Raw genomic sequence first — 21,554 nt, forward strand, 5'->3', positions numbered from 1 at the left:
ATATTCTCTCCTTTTCTTAAAAACAGCAAAAATCTGGGTTACAGCGAGGGACTTGCAATGGAAGTGAATGGGGCCAATCCATAAATGTTTCAATATTCAGTGTTTAAAAAGTATAGCCACAAGACGTAACAATATGCACATTAACATGATTTTAGTGTGATAAAGTCGTTTACTAACCTTTTCTGTGTAAAGTTATATCCAATTTTACAACTTTGTTGCCATGACAACATAACGCCATAAACCCTAAAACGACCACATAAACGATGATTTAAACAATTTTACAGCTCAAATAATACAGGCATTGTAACAGAAGAATTAATGTGCCTTCATAAACATTTTATACAATAATAAACTTCACATTTCTGCCTTTAAACATTCCAAAAATTGGCCATATTCAACTCAACTGTAAGTGTCTCACTGTAACCTCAATTTTTGATTTTATAAAGAAAAGGAATAATTTTTTGTGGTAATCAACATTATGCCACAAATGCTGTCATTGAGCGCAACTTGTATTGAACACGGAATATTCCTTTAAACCTTTTATAATATAACAATATTATCATAAAAAGACAAATACGCAAATGTTTACTTAAAATAAACTACTTTAAATAAGTGTTAAAAATGCATAAAAAGGAAGCGCAATGGATACGGATCCTGCTCTCAGCAGCAATACTGTACAAATATGAGTTTGCATGGAGAACAAAGGTTAATCCATATGAACCCAATAAGGTGACAGACACAAGGCCGAAGGAAAAATAATAACGAATGAGAAGAGACCTGTCTGAGAGATGGAGGCTATTTCCTAGTTTGACTGAAAATGTTCTTCTCAGACTCCCTGCAAAGAGCTCCCTGAGAAAAAGAGATGACTGGCATTTCAACAGGTAGATCTTATGGACACAATCCTTGAGGTCTCAGGTTAAATGAGACTTGTGTCTCTGCAGAACAAAAATGGGTGTTTCTCAATCAGTGGGCGTTTTCAAACCGGGTGGGCATTTTAACCACTTTACACGATTTGCCTACTACATTGAAATTCCCTTTTTCATTGGATAGCTGAAAAACACCCATCCCAGTTTGAAAATGGCCACAGATTGGGAAACACCCATTATTGTTCTGCAGAGACCTATACTTCGGTTAAACCATGTGATTAGTCTTCCATCATGTTTAAATACCATCACTTGAAGGGTATATTGCCAAACTGTTGTGTCGAAATGAACAAGTTTTTTCCCCTCATAGCAAAGATATTGAGGACTGTACAAGCCGATGACTACATGCTTGCTCATAGACTAATAATCATACATAAAGGTTTCAGTAACCATTACACAAGAATACAGACACAGAGAGTGAGAAAGGCAGTAGATTCTGCTATTATCAAAGGCTAAGAATTAGATGGTTCAAAAACCAGATTTGAGAAGTTGCCTTCTTAATGATACTCATAAAATCACACAGAAACAAACGATCCTGTAAGGAAATGAGGTAGTGTTGTTGACTGAGAAAAAACTTGGAGCATGAATTAGTGTTATGTCTTTACAAGTACACTCAGGGCTCCTTCCACAGAGTTGAAATTATAAAAAATGTTCATGGACTCTTAGTGTTCCTTATGTGTTTTTTCTTCACAATTTTTTTTTCTTCATTTTGTCACGTTTATCTACATGTATTCAATACAGTAATCATACAGTACATATATACTGTATATACAGGCCGTAATAAATGCACCTTAAATTTTAGACTCCTGAGACACTAAGCTCCAGTCAGGGAATGTGTGTTTTTATTTGTATTCTATTCAGGTGTGTGTGTGTATGTGGAGATATACCTATCTATCTGATCAAGTTAAAGAGGAAGAACCATTTCTAAAGTACAGGACTGTCTCTGTGTGTGTGTGTGTGTGTGTGTGTGTGTGTGTGGTGACCCTGAGATAGCAGGAGCTGGTACTTTGTGGCAGGGTTATGGGTTCTCTCTGACAGCATGAGTCTACACCTGCTGGCACTGATAGCACTAATCTCGGATCAATCAATTACATTCACCCATGAATGAGTTTTTTTCAAGGGTTGCATTCTCACTGGTGCTGGCCTCAGGATCCTTTAGCTTCACATCAGAGTATAAACACTCTGACTTCATGTGTGCATGTAAACATACTGTATATGCACACAATGAGGGATAAAAGTGTGTATATCCATGGATACTAAGTGCTATAAAAAATATTCTATATATACATCCATATAAAATAATGGAACCAAAGAGGTTGCAATAAATCCGAGCCAAGAGAGGAGGCATGCGTGGCTACGAGACTTCTACAGCAGGGAGGTGCTGTTGAAGTTGGCTCGTTTTTCTCCTTAGCTGTCCCAGAATGTGGGAAACACTGTTTTTTCCCACTTCTCTTACTTCCAGCTTAGGGGTACAGGTAGCTATGTGCCCCTGAGGTAGAATGGACAAGGCCAGAGCTGGCAAAGGATGAGGGGGAAGGGGCGAGACCTGGTGTGGACAGAACCTTTCCTGCGGGGCACAGTCTGTGGGCCCCATTCTCCAGAGATTCTGCCTTCAACCGAAGGGGTTTGGGTGAGTGGAAACCATTAGTAAGCCCCACTTCTTGGTTTTTGGCACTGCCCACTGTTGGCTGACTGAGCCCACTCTCTAATGGTCCATTGTGATTGGACAGTACCTCAGAGATGTGAGTGCTGGGGGTTGGAGATGGAGATTGAGTTTCAAGGTTGTTCTCCCTTAGGGGACAGGGTGGAGGGGGCGTGGCGTGCTGTTTGCAAGGGGAAAATGGAGTCACCTCCTCTCCAGGAGAAGGGAGCTGGGAAGATGGAGACTCGAGACAGAGCTCCATGTCACTTTGTGGACCCGGGTCAACTGTCTTATTGGATAGCTGTGAATGCACGATGACTTCAGCCTCCACCTGGTTCTTGCTGAGGGAATACAGCCTCTCCACATGCCCGCTCTGCAAATAGTGTACACAACATCAGAGGGAAACAAATTTAAAAGAACTCAAAACACTAATCATTCTTAATGAGGTTCCAGTAAATTTTCACAAGCCTTTCTTCTGTGGAACACAAAAAGATGTCACAATCACTGATTTCCATACAATAACAGTTGATAGTACATCACTTTAAAGCTTAACCTCGTGCGACCCCCGAGTACACATGCGTGGACTTTGTATTTTGGCTTCGCTATATGCAATGCATAATTTAAATTCATTTAAACCAAATGATCTCAGTTAAGAAGACTCTGTGCTGTCAGTAAAGGGTTAAACTTTCAACATACGGAGTAATGTTACAAAACAACATGGCGCCGATCACAGCGGAGTTTGTTTTTGGCAGAATAGCCAACAAAACTACATCTTGTTAGAAACCTAATTAAGTTTTTACATTGAAACCTGTTCACGTCAAAAGATTAGAGCCATTTTTTAAATTTGAGTGATTTATCGCAAAGCGCCACACTGCTAAACACAATGTACACTAATATGTACTTTAGCACATTTTTTCCTTAGAAATCCTATATTCACTGTGCATTATGACATTGAGAATCAATGGGTTCATCCAAAAGCTGAAAAATTTTACTTTCAGAGGCATTATATGGAGTTTGGATGAAAATAAGGTGCATTTCAAACTGTTCTGAGACCAGTGCAGACAAACAGCACATTGGAGGTTACGTCAATCACTAAATAGGGAGCAAGGGAGCAACCTATAGCTTTCCTATGAAGCCAAGTGCATTCAATCCAAACTTCTTATCAAAAGTTCAGTTTCAGGCTGCAGATGATGTTTAGACCACTCAACATGTTTGGCAGACATGGGACAATGGTAATCAGTACATAGATTCAGAATTTATAATGTATAATTTTATTTTAACATGGTTGGCAGTCAGTGATGGGCAGTAGCTACAAATAGCGAAGCTATTAGCTTAACTACATTTCTGAGTAGAGAGACTGTAGCTTCGCTAGTTTTTTAATCAAATAGTTTTTTAGTTGCAAAGCTATATTTTTGGCAAGGTAGCAGCGTAGCATTGACAAACGTAACACCGCTACATCTTGCCTTGTGCCCGGTGTTTACTGATGGCAGTTTTGAATCAGAACTAAAAATGTCCGATCACAAATTAATCGCTCATTTGAGTCGGTTCTTTACAATGAATAGGAAAAGTGATAGGAAAGCGGTCTGAATCGGTTCGCGATTCAATCTGAATGAATCAGAATGCTTGCGCTCATGCTGATGAATCATTTGGTGCATGCTCTCACTTGTCAACAAGCTCATGTAATATTTTAAAACAAGGAAAGTAAAGATAATGCTACTTGCAGTGGATTTACAATCAATAGAAACCAAACCTGCAAATGCATCCTGTCATTTGCCAGTGATGAAGAAAGTCTTTATTAAAGTTCAATATGTGTGCAGCTTGTGAGCGACTTCTGCAGGTAAAGACATTTTCTAACCAAAAGAGTATCAAAACAGTTATTAGCCTACATGAAAACACTTAAAAAAGTACCATGATATTACCATGTTTTTTGGAAATGTACCATTACCTGGGAGCACCATGTTAATACAATGGTATATGAATGTGGTAATATAGAAAAGTACCATGGTATTTTTTAATTACCTTGAAGCACCATGTAAATACAATAGTATATGAATATGGTAATCATTTATACATTTACCATGGTAGTAACATGGTATTCTTTGAAGTACTTTAAGCACCGTGCAACTACAAAATGGTGCATAGTTATATATCAAAGTACCATGGTATTACCATCTGATACCATTAGAAATCACATTGTTATTGCCCAGATGTGCACACGCGCACACACACACACACACACACACATACACACACACACACGTTGGTGAGGCTATTCTTATGAGGACTCTCCATAGACGTAATGATTTTTATACTGTACGAACTATATATTCTATCCCATAACCCTCACAAAAACCTTTCTGCATTTTTTATTTAAAAAAAAAAAAATCTTTTAGTATGTTTTTTAAGTGATTTGAATTATGGGGACATTAGAAATGTCATCATAAACCACATTTATAGCATAATACCCTTGTAATTACCAGTTTGTAACCTAAAAATTGTCCTCATAACCACCCAAACCCATACACGCACACACACACACACACACACACACACACACACACACGGAATTTGGCCTCTTATCAACAGCTTCCAGTACATACAGAAATACAATAGCTAGACACAGAATTACAGGATAAGATGAATAATATACTGTATGTACAGAGTTTTTATACAGAAATGTGCAAATGAAATTACATTAAATGGGTATCAGAGCTCGACATCAGGGCTTGTCACGTGCTTGTCCTTTGGACAAGTAAACTGGTCATTCACTTAAAAAGTTAAAAAGTTACTTGTCCGGAGAAAAATAAAAAGGACGAAAGAAATAAAAAAGAAAAGCCTCCATCACAATTATTACAGCTAGTAGGGATCACATTTAGAACACAGTGCAGAAAGACGGTTAAATTATTACTCATCCTCAAGCCTGTATGAATTTCTCTCTTCTGAGGAACACAAACTTAAGATATTTGACAGAATTTTAGTCACAGTCAATATTCACTGTTTTTTTCAATAATAGCGAATAGTGACAGAAACTAACATTGTTTCTCATTAGTTCCATGGAAGATACAAATTTAGATAGGTTTGGAACAACATGAAGGCAAGTAATGATGGCAGAATTTTCGGTAACCTTTACAATAAGGTTCCATTCAAGGTGCACTCAATATCTTTTGTCTTTGTGTCATCTTGGACTTACACTGACACCTAGCGGCTTGGATGCAGCATAATTTAAAATCAATAGTTTTCAGTTTCAGATGCCATTGTAGAAATGTAGTATTCACAGTCAGCCATGATTACTTTAATCAATGAGTGAAAGTGTCAAATAACAGGACTGTTACTGAGAATAAGCGAATAGTATTCGACTGGTCATGTGATTCTAACATGGTAGCCCCCATGTGGGGACCCTCTCCATGTAGAATAAAACAGCTTTTACAAGGTTACTGATATGACTGAAGTCTTTTTAATGTGAGTGGTCATGATTTCCTACATATACTGCAAAATTACAATTCATGTCTTTAGGATTTAAACCTTTTTTATGAGGAAAAAATTACTGAGTGCACATTTCATTAACATAAGATAATGCATTAGCTATCGTGAACTTACAATGAACAATATATTTTTTTACAGCATCTATTAATCTTTGTCAATGTTAGTTACTAAAGAATACAATTGTTCATTGTTAGTTCATTGTGCATTAACTAATGTTTACATATACAACTTTTCATTAAAAATTGATTAACATATGTTGTAATTAACATTAAGATTAATAAATGATGTAAAAGTATTGTTCTTTGTTAGAAAAAGTGTTAACAATTTTTAATTTTTGGGTAAATTATCTCTAAAAGTCAGTTCTCACCATTTGCATTACAAATTGATTGACAAAATGCACTGAAAATGTTTACAGATAAAATCCTGAGAGAACCTTGCTGCTAAATCAGTTATGATGTATATTGAAAACAGATACATTATGTATATTAAAGATAGATAATATATTTTAATTACTTTTTTTTTATGTTATAGTATTAATGTAATTCTAGTAATATTATATTATATTATGTATATTGGTTCACTTATTAAAACTAACTGATTCACGTGGCAGAGAAAATAGCTCAGATGCACACATCAGATGGAGCTTTAGAGAGATGAGAGGTGTAACAGGTCTTCAGGATGATGCATAGGTCTGATTTAAGTGTTTCTCTTTACTCTACAGATGGTAGCACAATGCTTTTTTGCAGTTTCTGCCTTTCATGCTGTATTATAAGGGAGCGCCACGATTGCGCGCTTGCGATGAAGACATCTTGTTTATAAACAGGGGCGATAGTTATATTGCATCGCTCGCTTACAGAGACGCGATACATCACTATTCGCATGTCCAGTTAACAGGTTTACACCCGTTAATATATGTAACATCTAAGGTTCACTAAAAGTGCGTTTCCTCACTGCGCACACTCACAAGCTGCTGAACGCTGCACGAGTGAAGGCGAGAGGCAGAGAGAGCGACGCGAAAGAGGGAACTCCCTGCATTTTGAAAGTGAAACATGCGGGAATTATGAAATTGTGCTCAATCCCCTCAATCCCGCACTATTAATTTCTCGTGTCACGTCATGACGTTTGATCACAAGAAGCACAAGAACCTGTTGAAGAACCAAATGAGGTTTGACCTGTCACCATATTGAATTTGTACACTTTTTAATGATTTAATTTGATTTGCGATTGAATAACAATTTAAATTTCATGACGGCATGCCTTCAGAAGACCTGAAATATGATGCACAATTCACATAGGCAACTTTTACAACACTTCTAAGTGCTTTTTAAAGCTTTAAAGTGAGTCACACTTCAAAACACCTGCTATTGTATGGAAAGCATAGATTTTGACATTTGTTCAAACGTATCCTTTTGAATTCCACAGAAGAAAAAAAGTCATATGGGTTTGAAACTGAAAATGCATTAGAAAATTGGACATTGTAGTGATGGAAGAGGAAGTTCTTTAACTGAAATGTTAATGATTTTGTACAAAGCACAATTCTTAGAAAGTGCCTTTTGATCGTAGCTTGACTCTCTGCATCTTGCGTTCTGTTTAGGATTTCAGTAACACGAACTGGAGAAACATATCTTTTTAAATGTCAACAGGCGAATAAATCAGTGGTAATATTGAGGTGAGAAGGAGAGATGAATACAGGTGTATTTTTATTTATTTCTTCCCTGCTGCTCCTATAGCTGGGGACTTTAAGAAGGACAGTAATGGGTAAACGGTATGCAGACTTCAGCTTTTCATTCTAAGTGTCACATACTAATTAGCCAGTGTCATCCCACTGACTGCTTAATGGTAATTACCTTCACTGGATATTTCCTGGGCACATGAGGAATGATTAGTCAGTCCCATCCCCCACTCACGCACTTTCATGAGCACACAAGCAGATGTGCAAGGATAATGTGCATTTTGGTAAGACAAAGATGCAATATTTGTTATGTGTCTTCTATATTTCTACAGTATACCTCATTGGAAAGACTTCCAATCTACTGTATCTTACACACAAACAGTCATCTACAGTACATACTATATATACACTCCTTTAGCTCACCTTACTGTTCTCTGATGCTGGTCCCTCTAGGGCTCCATTGATGAGAGCAGAAGAATCTTCAGTTATAGTATCTCTGTACCTGGTGATCCTACTGGCCCAGTTCCGACTAACGGATCCATTCCAGGCTGACTGAGTTGGGAGCAGACAGAAAAGAAAAATGGGTTTAGGAATCATAGCTCTCAAACAACAACAACAAAAATCATTAAATACTTGAAAGATAAAACAGTACTGGAACTAGTACAGGTACTGGTCACCATGATTTAGCCAAGTAAGGGGCAATTCACACAAAACACATTTTTCATGTGTCTGTGCTGTTTTTTAGTTGTTATGGTAACCCTAACCCTACCCCTTTACCTATTTCTAAAATCTGATTGGTTGTTAGGAGTATTTTTTCCAGGACCAGAAATCACGGTTACTGTTATAATGTACTGTAGGTGCTGGCACAATAGACTTTATCTCCATGTTGGCAAAACTCACCTTGGATTCTGAAGGGGCATCATCATTCACTTCCACATTACCCATAAGACTCTGCTCCTCGCTGGGCTCTGTGATGGGTCTGGTGGGGTCTTGTGCACTAGGGGGCATGAGGGTTTCCAGCTCATGGCAGTCACTGCACTCAGGCGCAGCAGCAGGCATTGGATGGGTACCCCACCTGTACTGAGGACTTAAAGAACTGGAGTCTAGTCCACCAGATACATCCCTAAGAGTGACACAGAGCAAGATTATTAAGTGCTATATAAAGTACTTTCTTAAAATGCTAATCTGAGGTAGATATGTACATAGAGATCTAATGGTGTATATTAGAATGACTTATAAGCAGAGTTGGGTGTAATCTAATTACAAAGCAATTAGTTAATGTAATCTAAGTTTTAGTAAAAAAAGGTAGTGTAATGCATTACATTTTAAATTCTTGTAATCAGATTACAGTTACTGACTTTCAATTAATTTAATTACTTTTAAGTACACTATAGGGTTATGCTTATTTCTAATACTCTGCCTGGCCAAAAAAAGTCGCATTTCGTTGGACCACCTTAAGCTTTGATTACGGCGAGCATTCGCCATAGCATTGTTTAGACAAACTTCTGCAACATCACAATATTTCTGTGCAGAGTTGCACTAATTTTTAGCCGAGATTCTGTATTGATGACGGGAGAGTTGCACCACTCTGTAAAGTCTTCTTCAGCACATCCCAAAGACTTTCAATAGAGTTAAGGTCAGGACTCTGTGGTTGCCAATTCATGTGTGAAAATGATTCCTCATGCTCCCTGAATCACTTTTTCACAATTTGAGCCCGATGAATCTTGGCATTGTCGTCCTGGAATATGCCTGTGACGTCAAGGAAGAAAAAATCCATTGATGGGATAACCTGGTATTTCAGTACATTCAGGTAGTCAGCTGTCTTCATTTTATTGCTGAGCCTAGACCTGACCAATTGAAGCAATCCCAGATCATAACACTGCCTCCAGAGGCTTGTACAGTAGGCACTATGCATGACGGGTGCATCGCTTCATGCGCTTCCCTTCTTACCCTGACACGCCCATCGCTTTGGAATAGGGTAAATCTGGACTCATCAGACCACATGACCTTTTTCCATTGCTCTATAGTCCAATCTTTATGCTCCCTAGCAAATTGAAGTTGTTTTTTCTGATTAGCCTCACTAACAAGTGGCTTTCTTGTGGCCACACAGCTATTTAGTCCCAATCCTGTAAATTCTCATTGCATTGTGATGCGCTGGACAGTTCTTAACCCAATTCCAGTGATTTTAGCAATCTCCTTAGTTGCTTTCTTTGCTTGATGCAGACCAATAATTTGCCCCTTCTGAAACACAGTAACATCTTTTCCACGACCACGGGATTCGTCTTCCGACATGGTTGTTTAAGAAATGAGAAGCTACACGCTGCATCAGTTAGGGTTAAAAGAATTATTGCCAGCTGAAACACATCACTGCAGTAATGATCCAATCATAGGCTCTTAAGTATCTGCTTATTTAAATCCAAACTGTGACTTTTTTTTAGCCAGGCAGTGTATATTATTTATTTAGAATGCATTAATTATGATAAGATATTAATTACGTAACGAGTCATTGTGAAGGAGAAATGTGAGTTGCTGAGTGTATGACTTGTAACAATGAACAAGAAAGAAATATTGACATTATTTTAAATTTGTTGAGCGGAATAGTTTTTAAAAAGTAACTTAAAATAAAGTACTTAGTAATGTGATTACTTTTTAATGAAGTTATTAGTAAAGTAATCTGATTAAATTTTTTAGAGAAATAATTAGTCATTTGTCGTGGATTATTATTTTTAAGTAACTTACACACCACTGCTTATAAAGCCTTAGCAAATGAATGCATTACCTTGCAAATACAAGCAAGATGAACTTTTCCAGATACTTCAGTTCAGGTTATAATCTCAGCAATAACTGTCTTTAATTGGTAATCTCAAAAATAAAGAATGGGCAAGCTTAAAGGGGGCTGATGTAATGTTAAAACCCCAGTCTGACTACTTTCAGTTAAATTTTAAAAAGGCTTTTCAGATGGGGATAACACATGCAGTGCACTACTTAGGAAAGCCTATGAACAAAAGCTGGGGAAAAAAGTATACCTTTGACTTTAAATAGCTTAGTAATTGTTTATTATAAAAATACATCTTTTAAACAAGTTATAATGTACATTATTCACATGTTGTAAGTTGTAACTCCAACAAACAGTTATTTGGTGTTACTGTAGCAGGTAGTTACGCAAAAGACATCATCATTCAAAAATTGCAATTTCTTCAAAGAAAGACCACACAGCCATTTTAGCATTTTAGCCATTTCTCTAACTTGTTAGAAAGCATGTGGAACCATAAATATATACTAATACTTACTATTTTTCTTGCAAAATATAGGCTTTGTATTAAAAATGAGTAACACCACAGACAACATAAAAATGTGACATTTTCAAAATTTTAGGTTTAACAATCATTATGAGAGCTGTCAGATTTAATTTTTTTATTATTTATAAGTAATCATGATAATGACTAAACAAGACTTTCAGTGTTTTTGTGTTATTTTGGTCAAAAAGTCTAAATTAATGTGGTGAAATTATCAATGTACTCCAAAAGTGTGTGGACATACAGTTTTCATGACCCGTTGACATTAAAAGATTTGTTGCTACATACAACAAAGAAATGATCAAATATATCTCCATTAATGTTTAAAAAAATATATTTTATATTTTATTTTCATTTATGAAATTTAAAATTGCAACACATGGTTTGCAACACTTATTATGGAATGATCCAGCTGTGTACTGTATGTGTAACTGCTGGTTTTAAATTGCCAGAAAAATGGCAACAAAATAAATAAATAAAAATATTGCTTTTAAAGTCACAGAGAAATGCACAATGTTAATGCATCATTTTCAGAGCAGTAACCTTTCTTTTTCTCCTTTCCATCACAATACATTTATGTGCTGTATTAAATAGAACCAGCCATCTTATCTAATGAACGTGGTCTCTATTTCCCCACCCTGCCCCTCCACTAACATCAATTTAATTTTACAGTATGTGAAAGCTTTGAAATGTAAAGGTCACATATGTACTGTATAATGGAAAAACGGTGCCCCATTCAGACTGTTAACTAGTAATCGTTGCAGTTGACCACAATTCTTAGAAAATTGTGAAATGAGTTTTGTTCTCTCTTTCTCTAAATGCAAAAGACCAGGCAGACTCAGTCCACCTCTATTGCTGTTCATTAAGCAGAGCAATCAGCCATGACTCTCTGTTATTCAGCTCTCAATACCCCACATCTGCCACATCTGCTACAGACAGATACACACATGCTCGCACACTGTGTGATTGAGTGTTGTTATTCACCCTTGTCTCATTCTAGATTGAAGCAACATCCACAAGGTCTGTGAAACTTGTATCTTTTGAATATAAATTGAGAAGCCTTTAAAGGCTTTTTTCTTTTTTTACTGTAGCTCATTAGACATTAAATGCCACCCATGTGGGAAAACAGATTTCTGCTTAGCGTTAACTATTGCAGCATTGCTCTTTGTCTTCAAGGTCCTTTACAATGGCACCAATGGTATGTCTTTTACCTTGTGTACACTGCAAGCAAGCAGCAATACCAGATCACTCCAATTATAGTTAACGAAGCTGTCTGGGTGTTACAGTTTGAATATGAGCTTGAGTTTACTATGAGAGTGTGAATGAAGACAGGGTTTGAGATTGAGCAGGTGTGTACCGAGTTTTTCCATTGTGGAAACTGACACACATGCAGAGCAGGATGCAGAGCAGCCCGAGACACACTCCAACGATGATACCAGTCACAGCATGAATATCCAGCTCTACAGGAGAGAGAAAGAGAGAGGGAGGGAGGGAGGAGGAAGAGGGTGGGAGATATCAACAATAAGAGAAGGTGAGAGAAAAGACAGAGGGGCGGAAATAGCAAAAAGTGAGAAAGCATGATAGAAGTGTAGAAATAAGTCATCACGTAATTATACTGTACATAATTAATGCTCATAGTAATTCAATGTAAATAATTTTTAACTATAATAATGAAATATTAATTATAATATAAAACAAAGATGACATATAATAATGATGTGTTCTTGCTGGCGCATGTAGTAAGTCTGTGTCCAACTCCCCACAGACAATGTGTGTGTGGAGCTGGACTGAATCACTTCACACTCCCAGTGGGAATGCCATTAATTGAGTGTCAGTGATGAGCAGAGGCAGATGGCAGTCTTTAAACACACACTTTTTCTTTTTCACACACACACCTCTGCGATGCCCCCTACAAATTCAGAGAAACTTTTTTGGCATTATGAACAAGGGTTTACATTGTCAAAGCATTAGAAAATATTATCCACATGCAAACACACAAATAAACACACAGTAAAATCGTCAGTGATTTAGGTGATGCAAGTCATTTTCAGGTTCATGTTTGTGTCCCACCAGCTGCCTTTTCTTATAGAAAACCCTCACATAACAGCTACCTTTTTAAATGGGAGTTCGATTTTTTTTTTTCTATAGAAACACTTTGTGGTGGTACGCTAAATGGGAAACGAAGGTGTCTCTACTTTGTGTCTAGTTATGCTATGAGGTTAAGAATTGTATATATACAATGTCTATGTACTATGTACTCTCTCTAAAGAACCACTGACCACTGGGTGCAAATTTCCACTGTGGAAAAGACTTTAAACCTAAACAATGCATTCCAATGAACAATGCATTCCATCTAAGCTTTTACAAAAGCATTTATGCCATGGGTCCGGAATGAGAATGACTGAAGCATGATTGACTTTTCTTCAGGTATGTGAACTTTTTGTAAGCCCATGGCAAAAATTTGCTTTGTGCAAACTATATTGTTTTAATGCTAAAAGACTTTTACTCTTCATTTGTTCTTGTTCTGCTTGCACTCTTTCTCACTTAGAATTCATGCTTTCATTTGAGTAAATTCAAACCACTACACCCCTAATATACTGTACATGCAAACACACAAATAGTGTGAAAACACTTTACACACACATACACACCGTATTTCTTTGGTGGTGTATATACATCCTTCACAGATGAAAATGGTCCCACCCCCACTTTAGTGCAGGCCCCCATCTTAAAATAGTAACAGGTCCCACTCATCAGGCCCTGGACCTCTGTTTTGGTGACAGAACCTGAAAAGAGGGAAGTGGGTGAGATAGATATAAAGAGAAAGAGAGAGAGATTTATAAGAGATAAAGGCAATAACAATTCTGCAAAACCATGTTCTTTTTGTATGTGTATGTGTGTGGTTTTTTAGGTTACAAACTGGTAATTACAAGGGTATTATGCTATAAATGTGGTTTATGAGGACATTTCTAGTGTCCCTATAATTCAAATCGCTTAAAAAACATACTAAACTATGTTTTTTTGTTTTTTTTTGTTTTGTTTTTTAAAAATGTAAAAATGCAGAGTTTTTTGTGAGGGTTAGGTTTAGGGTTAGGGGATAGAATCTATAGTTCGTACAGTATAAAAATCATTATGTCTATGGAGAGTCATAAGGATAGCCGCACCAACATGTGTGTGTGTGTGTGTGTGAGTGTAGATTCACCATCGTGTGTGAGGTTTATCCATAGGTGGTCTGGATGGCTGATGTTGCCAGTGTAGAGGATCCAGTAGGTCAAAATGATACCATTTGGCTCCAGTGGAGGGCGCCAACTCACCAGAACAGAGAATGAGTTCAGTGCACTCAACTGCAAATCCATGGGAGGAGAGGAGGGTTCTGAGATCAAAAATAAAAAAAAACACACACACAAAGCAGAAGAGAAATATAATAACATTAATAATTAATCTCCTTGGACAAGACACATCTTCAAAATGCATCTTGATTAAAAGAAAGTAAAGTTTATTTATATAGCACCCTTTAAAACTGTTTACAAAATGCTTTACAGAAATCATGTAAATGTACTTTCACAAACATAAAATAAAATAAATAGTAAAAATAAAATAAAATAAAGGACTATTAAGGAGAGAAGATAATAAACATTCTAACCTTTTATCTCCACTTACAATGCAAATATAACAATATTGTCAGCAAATAATGACTTCAATTTCAGTCTGTTCATCACACAAAGCTATCATATGGCTTCAGAGGACTTGGAATATAGCACACAAGTTGTATGGACTACTTTTATGGAGCTTTCTGAATGTGTTTTGGAGCTTGGAAGTAAAAGTCAGTTGTCAAAGAACAGCTGGTACATTCAGAAAAACATCTCCTTTTGTGTTCTATGGAAGAAAGAAAATCATATCGGTTTCAAATGACATGAGTGAGAATGAACTATCTTTTTAACTTCTGTAGTAAAAAAAAAAAAGAAAAAAAAGAAAAAAAAAAGAGGCAGACAAACTTTACATTTAAAAAGGCCTACAATAATTACAATGGTCACAGCATGTTGAGTGTGTTTTAAGGAGACATTGTGAGTATAATATCAGGTTTGAAGAGGGAAAGGTCTCATTTTGAAGTGCCCACTCTTTTCCCCAGCCTTCAGAGCAGATAAAGCTCCTCTCAGCTAGCCTGACACTGTAGCCATGTGCCCCTCCCTGGCATCACTTGGCTAGACTGACTGACAAGCTGAAAGACTCTTGGCTAACAAGAGGGGCAATTCCATCTGGACTTTTAATTAAAGGCAATTATCTCCTTACGCCTCTCCCTATTAATCCTCTAACTGTTAACCTAACACAAACACAGTGACTCACACTGACCCACACTGCACTCTCTCATAGACTCTCACACTCTCAATAAATATACACATGCGCTACTCACAAATACACATTCATTCTTCACTTCACACTCAAAAAAAAAAAAAAAAAACATACAGACACTCGCGCCTGTATATACACTATAATTAAAGTGCTCTCCAATGCATGAGAAGACACGAGACACAGCATGAACTCTGCCACATTCACCAGAGAATAAATATGTGTGAAAAAGAGTTATTTTGAGATGGCTGTTTTAGATCTTTTCATCTGGAAAGCACCACAATCTAATTAACTTCTGCTAAATATCTTAAAAAGATCAGATTTACAAACATTCTCAATAATAAAGGTCTCAAAGACATCTGATAAATGTCTTATTGACATTCAAGACATACTTATTGACGTATGTCTTATAGATATACTGCAGATAAGCAAACAACATTCAAAATTTGTCTTCCAGATGTTTACACATACATCAAATAGACGTCTGGGTGATGTACATGTGCTATCAGAGTATAAACTTTTTTTCTTTCATATTTTCTTCATTTATTAACAACAAATTACTGAGTAGGATGGTTTCTATCCCAGGATTGAAAGTTGGTGTACTCACTGTCTGGTAATGTGGACTCTTCCACTATGCTGCTGAAGGGGCCACTCATATCAACTCCATTGGACTGCACAGCGATTTCATAGCTGGTAAAGGGCTTTAGTGATCCCATCAATATCTCCTGAGAAGAGCTACACACAGTGATGGAGAGATGAGAGTTCTGGCTAACTGAAATGGGTTTGTTCATGACCAATGTCGATACCAAAATCTAGTGAGCAGTGTGGCTGATGGCAAATACAGTATAATGCTGATATATATATATAAATATATATCATTATATATATATATATATATATATATATATATATATATATAAAACAACTTAATGATAGCAAATTACATATAAATACACAAAATGAACACTTATTTTTACACAAGACTGGCTCAAAATTCACCAAAATTATTTGAAAACAGAAATTGTGGACAAGCCATTAAGGCTGTTTGTTAATTTTAGAACTGCCACTATAGGGAACAACCATTTCAGTTCATCTGCCAATCAGAGCTGTTATAAAATCAAAATGGCTAAATATCACCCAATTTAATGGTCTAGCCAATAAACATTGTTCTATCACTACATTCAGAGTGAATACAGCAGTAAGTGACAGATATATTCACAAGTTGCTGAGTCCAAATTTAATCTCAAGTCTTTCAGGGCCAAGTCATTTGTCACGAGTCCAAGTCATCTCAATTCATTTTGGTAATAGCTCTCTTTCTGCTGAAGGTTAGTTTTATAAACCCTGCAGGACAATATATTTCATATAATCTATCTTTATATTTTTACCATTTAACATGTAACATTTTGTAAAGTATTGCACATAAACAGTCAGACACTTGTGTTGTTTGGAATGAGGGAAAACAAATCCTGGTTATCATGGTGTCACAGTCACAGTCATCGTGTTTCCAAGGACTCTTATTTTGAAGTCGTTTTCGTCCTTTGTTTTCTGTTTCCCCCAGACTATGTTTCCCAGAATGCACTGCCCTCCTCACTGCCATCTGTTCCCCATCGTTGTCACCTGTTCCTGATTCTGTCATCAGCCCTTTTGTGTATAAATACCCACTAGTTTAGTTCGATCATGGTCAATTCTTGTTTGTTGTTAGTTGTTACATTATGTTAACTCAAATGACTATCTAGTTTTGTATCCTTTAGTCATCGTCTTCTGTGTATTCTCGCCTTCTTGTCATTGTCAATTAAAGGACTGCTGCACCTATATTCTGCTCTCTCGCCTCATCCATAAAAAATGTGACTGAAGAACTGACCCAAACTAAATGGATCTACCGCCTGCAGTTAGCATCCTCCTCCTCGAGCAAGGGGACCGTCCAGTTGAGGATCATGTCCGTGAGTTTCTCCACCTGGTGAATTTAGTGCACTAAGGAGACCGCTCTCTGGTGATTTACTTTAGAGCTAGTCTGAACAGTGCACTGAAGGAACTGATGCCTCCAGCGGATCCTCACTGGACGCTGGCCGACTATGTGGAGGTGGCTCTACAAATCTGTGGCTCACCCTTCACTGTGGGAAGGGAGGATGAGGCTGATTGCTCCAAGCCTTCCACAGCTCCTTGCTCCAAGCCTTCCACGACCCCTGTCTCCAAGGTAACTCCTCCATACATTCCCCATAAATACATTTTCGGGGGTGGCACACCGTCTCCAAGCTCTGGTGGTCAATTCCCCACCGCAGTCTGTGGTAGCGACCATGGAGGTGACATTTCCCCCGTATGCTGGTATTTATGGCGGGAACCCCAGCCTCAACCAACACCCATGCCTGCCACGGTTAATGAGCCAGTGCCCATGCCTGCCACAGTTAGCGAGCCAGAGCCAATGCCTGTAGCCTCGACCGTTCCCGTAGCTACGCTCCCAACTGTCCGGAAAAGGAGAAGGAAAAAGACACCTTTTCCCCAGTCTCTGCCCATACTCACGACCACGGAGGTCGTGCCCCAGTCTCTGCCTGTGCTCACGACCACGGAGGTTGATTCCCAGTCTCTGCCCATGCTCTCGACCACAGGAGTTATTTCCCAGTCATCCATGGCTCTTAGTCCCGAGCCCCTCACGGCTCCGCCTTCCATGGCTTCGCCCCTCACGGCTCCGCCTTCCATGGCTTCGCCCCTCACGGCTCCGCCCTCTGAATCTTCCACGACTTCACCATCTGCCACAGAGACTCCATCTCCCGACCCGGTCCCTGCCCTGTGGCCGCCTCCCGACCCGGTCCCTGCCCTGTGGCCACCTCCCAGGCCTCCTGACCCAGTCCCTGCTCTGAGACTTCCTCCCAGGCCTCCCGACCCTACCCCTGCTCTGTGGCCGCCCTCCAGGCCTCCTGACTCTATCCCTGTCCTATGGTTTCCTTCCTGGCCTCCTGATCATTCCCAGACTCTTCCTTGGCCATGGGATCGTCCACCTATCCTTCCTGGACTACATGATCTACTCCTGGATCCTCCCCAGTCACCTGTTTCCTCCTGCCCTCCTCCACCTTTAGGCGCCAGGAGTCGCCTTGTGGGGGGGGGGGGTGTAATGTCACAGTCACTGTGTTTCCAAGGACTCTTATTTTGAAGTAGTTTTCGTCCTTTGTCTTCTGTTTCCCCCGGACTACATTTCCCAGAATGCACTGCCCTCATCACTGCCATCTGTTCCCCATCATTGTCACCTGTTCCCAATTCTGTCATCAGCTCTTGTGTATAAATACCCACTAGTTTAGTTCCATCATGGTCAGTTCTTGTTTGTTGTTACATTGTTTATGTTAACCCAAACGACTGTCTAGTTTTGTATCCTTTAGTCATCATCTTCTGTGTATCTGCACCTTCTTGTCATTGTCAATTAAAGGATTGCTGCACCTATATCCTGCTCTCTCGCCTCATCCAAATAACACGTAACGCATGGATGATTAATAAACTATTTGTTTTTAAAGTGCAAGGTACAGTATTAACAACATTAAATGAGTCTAGCATTCCTTAAGGGGGGAAATATTCACAGACAGACAACCTGTTCTTAAACTAGAGGATGCATGCTTGTCGTGGAATGTACTCTGTAGTTTGTGTAGTGTTTAAACTCTGCAGATGTTGATGTTGCAGATATGGTTAACCCACTGAAGTCAATAGTTAACTAGTACAGGTCAATCTTTTGTGACTTGGAGTCTCAGACTCTGTGTTAAATGAATGAGAATGCAATTGGGAGAGGGAGTCTCACTTGGGACTAAGTGAGAGAAATAATTGGGTGGTAAGAGAATTGGCAAGAGACAGAGAGGAAGTACATGAGTGTGTGAATGAGAAAGTAAGCATGTGAGTGTTGATATAATGTCTCTTTACATTACTATGATTGTGTATAATCTCTGCATACATGAGCATATGTTTTTGCATATATGTATGTACCTGGTATAGTACGAGACCAGCGATGCATTGCGTATTCCTGCGGGGCTGCAGCGTATAGTGTAGTTAATGATGTGCACACTGCTAAAGTGCGGTTTCTCCCAGCGGAGCCAGATAGAGGTGGAACTGTTGGCACGAGCTCTGATGCTGATGGGCGGCAACGGCGGGAGAGAGTTTGGAGTCCGCACTAAGAAAACAGTATAAACAAACAAATTTACACACTCACATAAACTTACACACTCTTACACCTACTAGACAGGCAGATGTTATTTTATTTCCTCATCTATCATTTTCCACTCATATTCTTGCCCAGACTCACCCGTACCCTCACGCACCTCGATCTGTGAGTTTCTCTGTTTTGCCCTTCCAGATGGCAGGATAACCTTCAGTCTGTTTATTAAACGCCCAAACCTTCACCTCATACAGCCGATCAGGAGCTAAAACAATCAGACAATAGTTACACCATGGACAATATCAAACTTCAACAAAACTGCAAAAAATGAGCAATCACTGCTGAAAACACCAGCATACAGTAGCTTGTCACACACATATGTTGTTTCTTGGATGCTAATCCCTACAATATATACATGCACATCTTCATATTGTATGTAATTTAGATACTATACACTACTGGTGAAATGTTTAGACACACCTACTCATTATTTGTTATTACTATTTTCCATATTTTAGAATAATTGTAAAGTCATAAAAACTATAAAATACATACACCTTAGCCAAATACATTTAAACTCAGTTTTTCACAATTCCTTACATTTAATCATAGAAAATATTCCCTGTCTTACGTCAGTTAGGATCACTACTTTATTTTAAGAATGTGAAATGTCAGACGGGGCCTGGGTAACTCAGCAAGTATTGACGCTGACTACCACCCCTGGAGTCGCGAGTTCGAATCCAGGGCTTGCTGAGTGACTCCAGATAGGTCTCCTAAGCAACCAAATTGGCCTGGTTGCTAGGGAGAGTAGAGTCACATGGGGTAACCTCCTCGTGGTCACTATAATGTGTGGTTCTCACTCTCAGTGGGGCACGTGTTGAGTTGTGCATGGATGCCGGAGAATAGCGTGAAGCCTCCACATACGCTACATCTCCGCAATAACACGCTCAACAAGCCACGTGATAAGATGTGCTGATTGACGGTCTCAAACGCGGAGGCAACTGAGATTCATCCTCCGCCACCCGGATTGAGGCAAGTCACTACGCCACCACGAGGACTTAAAGCGCATTGGGAATTGGGCATTCCAAAATTGGGGAGAAAAGGGGAGAAAATCACATTAAAAAAAGAGAAATATCAGAATAATAGTAGAGCAAATTATTTATTTCAACTTTTATTTCTTTCATTACATTCCCAGTGGGTATGTTAGTATTTGTTAGTATTTGATAGCATTGCCTTTAAATTGTTTAACTTGGGTCAAACGTTTTGGGTAGCCTTCCACAAGCTTCTCACAATAAGTTGCTGGAATTTTGGCCCATCCTCCAGACAGAACTGTTGTAACTGAGTCAGGTTTGTAGGCCTCGCTCGCACATGCTTTTTCAGTTCTGCTCACAACTTTTCTACCGGATTGAGGTCAGTGCTTTGTGATGGCCACTCCGATACTTTGACTTTGTTGGCCTTAAGCCATTTTGCCAAAATTTTCGAGTATGCTTGGGGTCATTGTCCATTTGGAAGACCCATTTGTGACCGAGCTTTTACTTCCTGGCTGATGTATTGAGATGTTGCTTCAATATATCCATATCATTTTCCTTCCTCATGATGCCATCTATTTTGTGAAGTGCACCAGTCCCTCCTGCAGCAAAGCACCCTACAACATGATGCTGCCACTCCCATGCTTCACGGTTGGGACATTGTTCTTCGGCTTGCAAGCCTCACCCTTTTTCCTCCAAACATAACAATGGTCATTATGGCCAAACATTTCAATATTTGTTTCATTAGACCAGGGGACATTTCTCCAAAAAGCAAGATCTTTATCCCCATGTGCACTTGCAAACTGTTGTCTGGCTTTTTTATGCCGGTTTTGGAGCAGTACCTTCTACCTGGCTGAGCAGATATAGGACAATATAGGACTCGTTTTACTGTGGATATAGATACTTGTCTATCTGTTTCCTCCAGTATCTTCACAAGGTCCATTGCTGTTGTTCTGGGACTGATTTGCACTTTTCGCACTAAACTACGTTCATCTCTAGGAGACAGAATGCGTCTCCTTCCTGAGCGGTATGAT

At 38.7% G+C, this 21,554-nt stretch overlaps 1 protein-coding gene across 1 annotated transcript in view; it reads right to left on the reverse strand.

Moving 5' to 3' along the window:
- Positions 1 to 1,510: 1,510 nt before the first annotated feature.
- The window catches only part of LOC127451260 (immunoglobulin superfamily DCC subclass member 4-like), a 125,769-nt gene continuing 105,725 nt past the window's right edge, over positions 1,511 to 21,554 (reverse strand). Inside the window, exons 12-20 of the mRNA XM_051715806.1 lie at positions 19,656 to 19,757; positions 19,324 to 19,507; positions 15,971 to 16,098; positions 14,219 to 14,389; positions 13,668 to 13,802; positions 12,374 to 12,476; positions 8,621 to 8,843; positions 8,144 to 8,272; positions 1,511 to 2,938 (exon numbers count right to left, since the gene is read on the reverse strand). Of these exons, the coding sequence (XP_051571766.1) occupies positions 2,387 to 2,938; positions 8,144 to 8,272; positions 8,621 to 8,843; positions 12,374 to 12,476; positions 13,668 to 13,802; positions 14,219 to 14,389; positions 15,971 to 16,098; positions 19,324 to 19,507; positions 19,656 to 19,757 (1,727 nt within the window). The 3' untranslated portion in view covers positions 1,511 to 2,386. The remainder of the gene's footprint in view (positions 2,939 to 8,143; positions 8,273 to 8,620; positions 8,844 to 12,373; positions 12,477 to 13,667; positions 13,803 to 14,218; positions 14,390 to 15,970; positions 16,099 to 19,323; positions 19,508 to 19,655; positions 19,758 to 21,554) is intronic.

The sequence above is a fragment of the Myxocyprinus asiaticus genome, chromosome 2 (assembly GCF_019703515.2).
Source record: "Myxocyprinus asiaticus isolate MX2 ecotype Aquarium Trade chromosome 2, UBuf_Myxa_2, whole genome shotgun sequence".
Classification (NCBI taxonomy): domain Eukaryota; kingdom Metazoa; phylum Chordata; class Actinopteri; order Cypriniformes; family Catostomidae; genus Myxocyprinus; species Myxocyprinus asiaticus.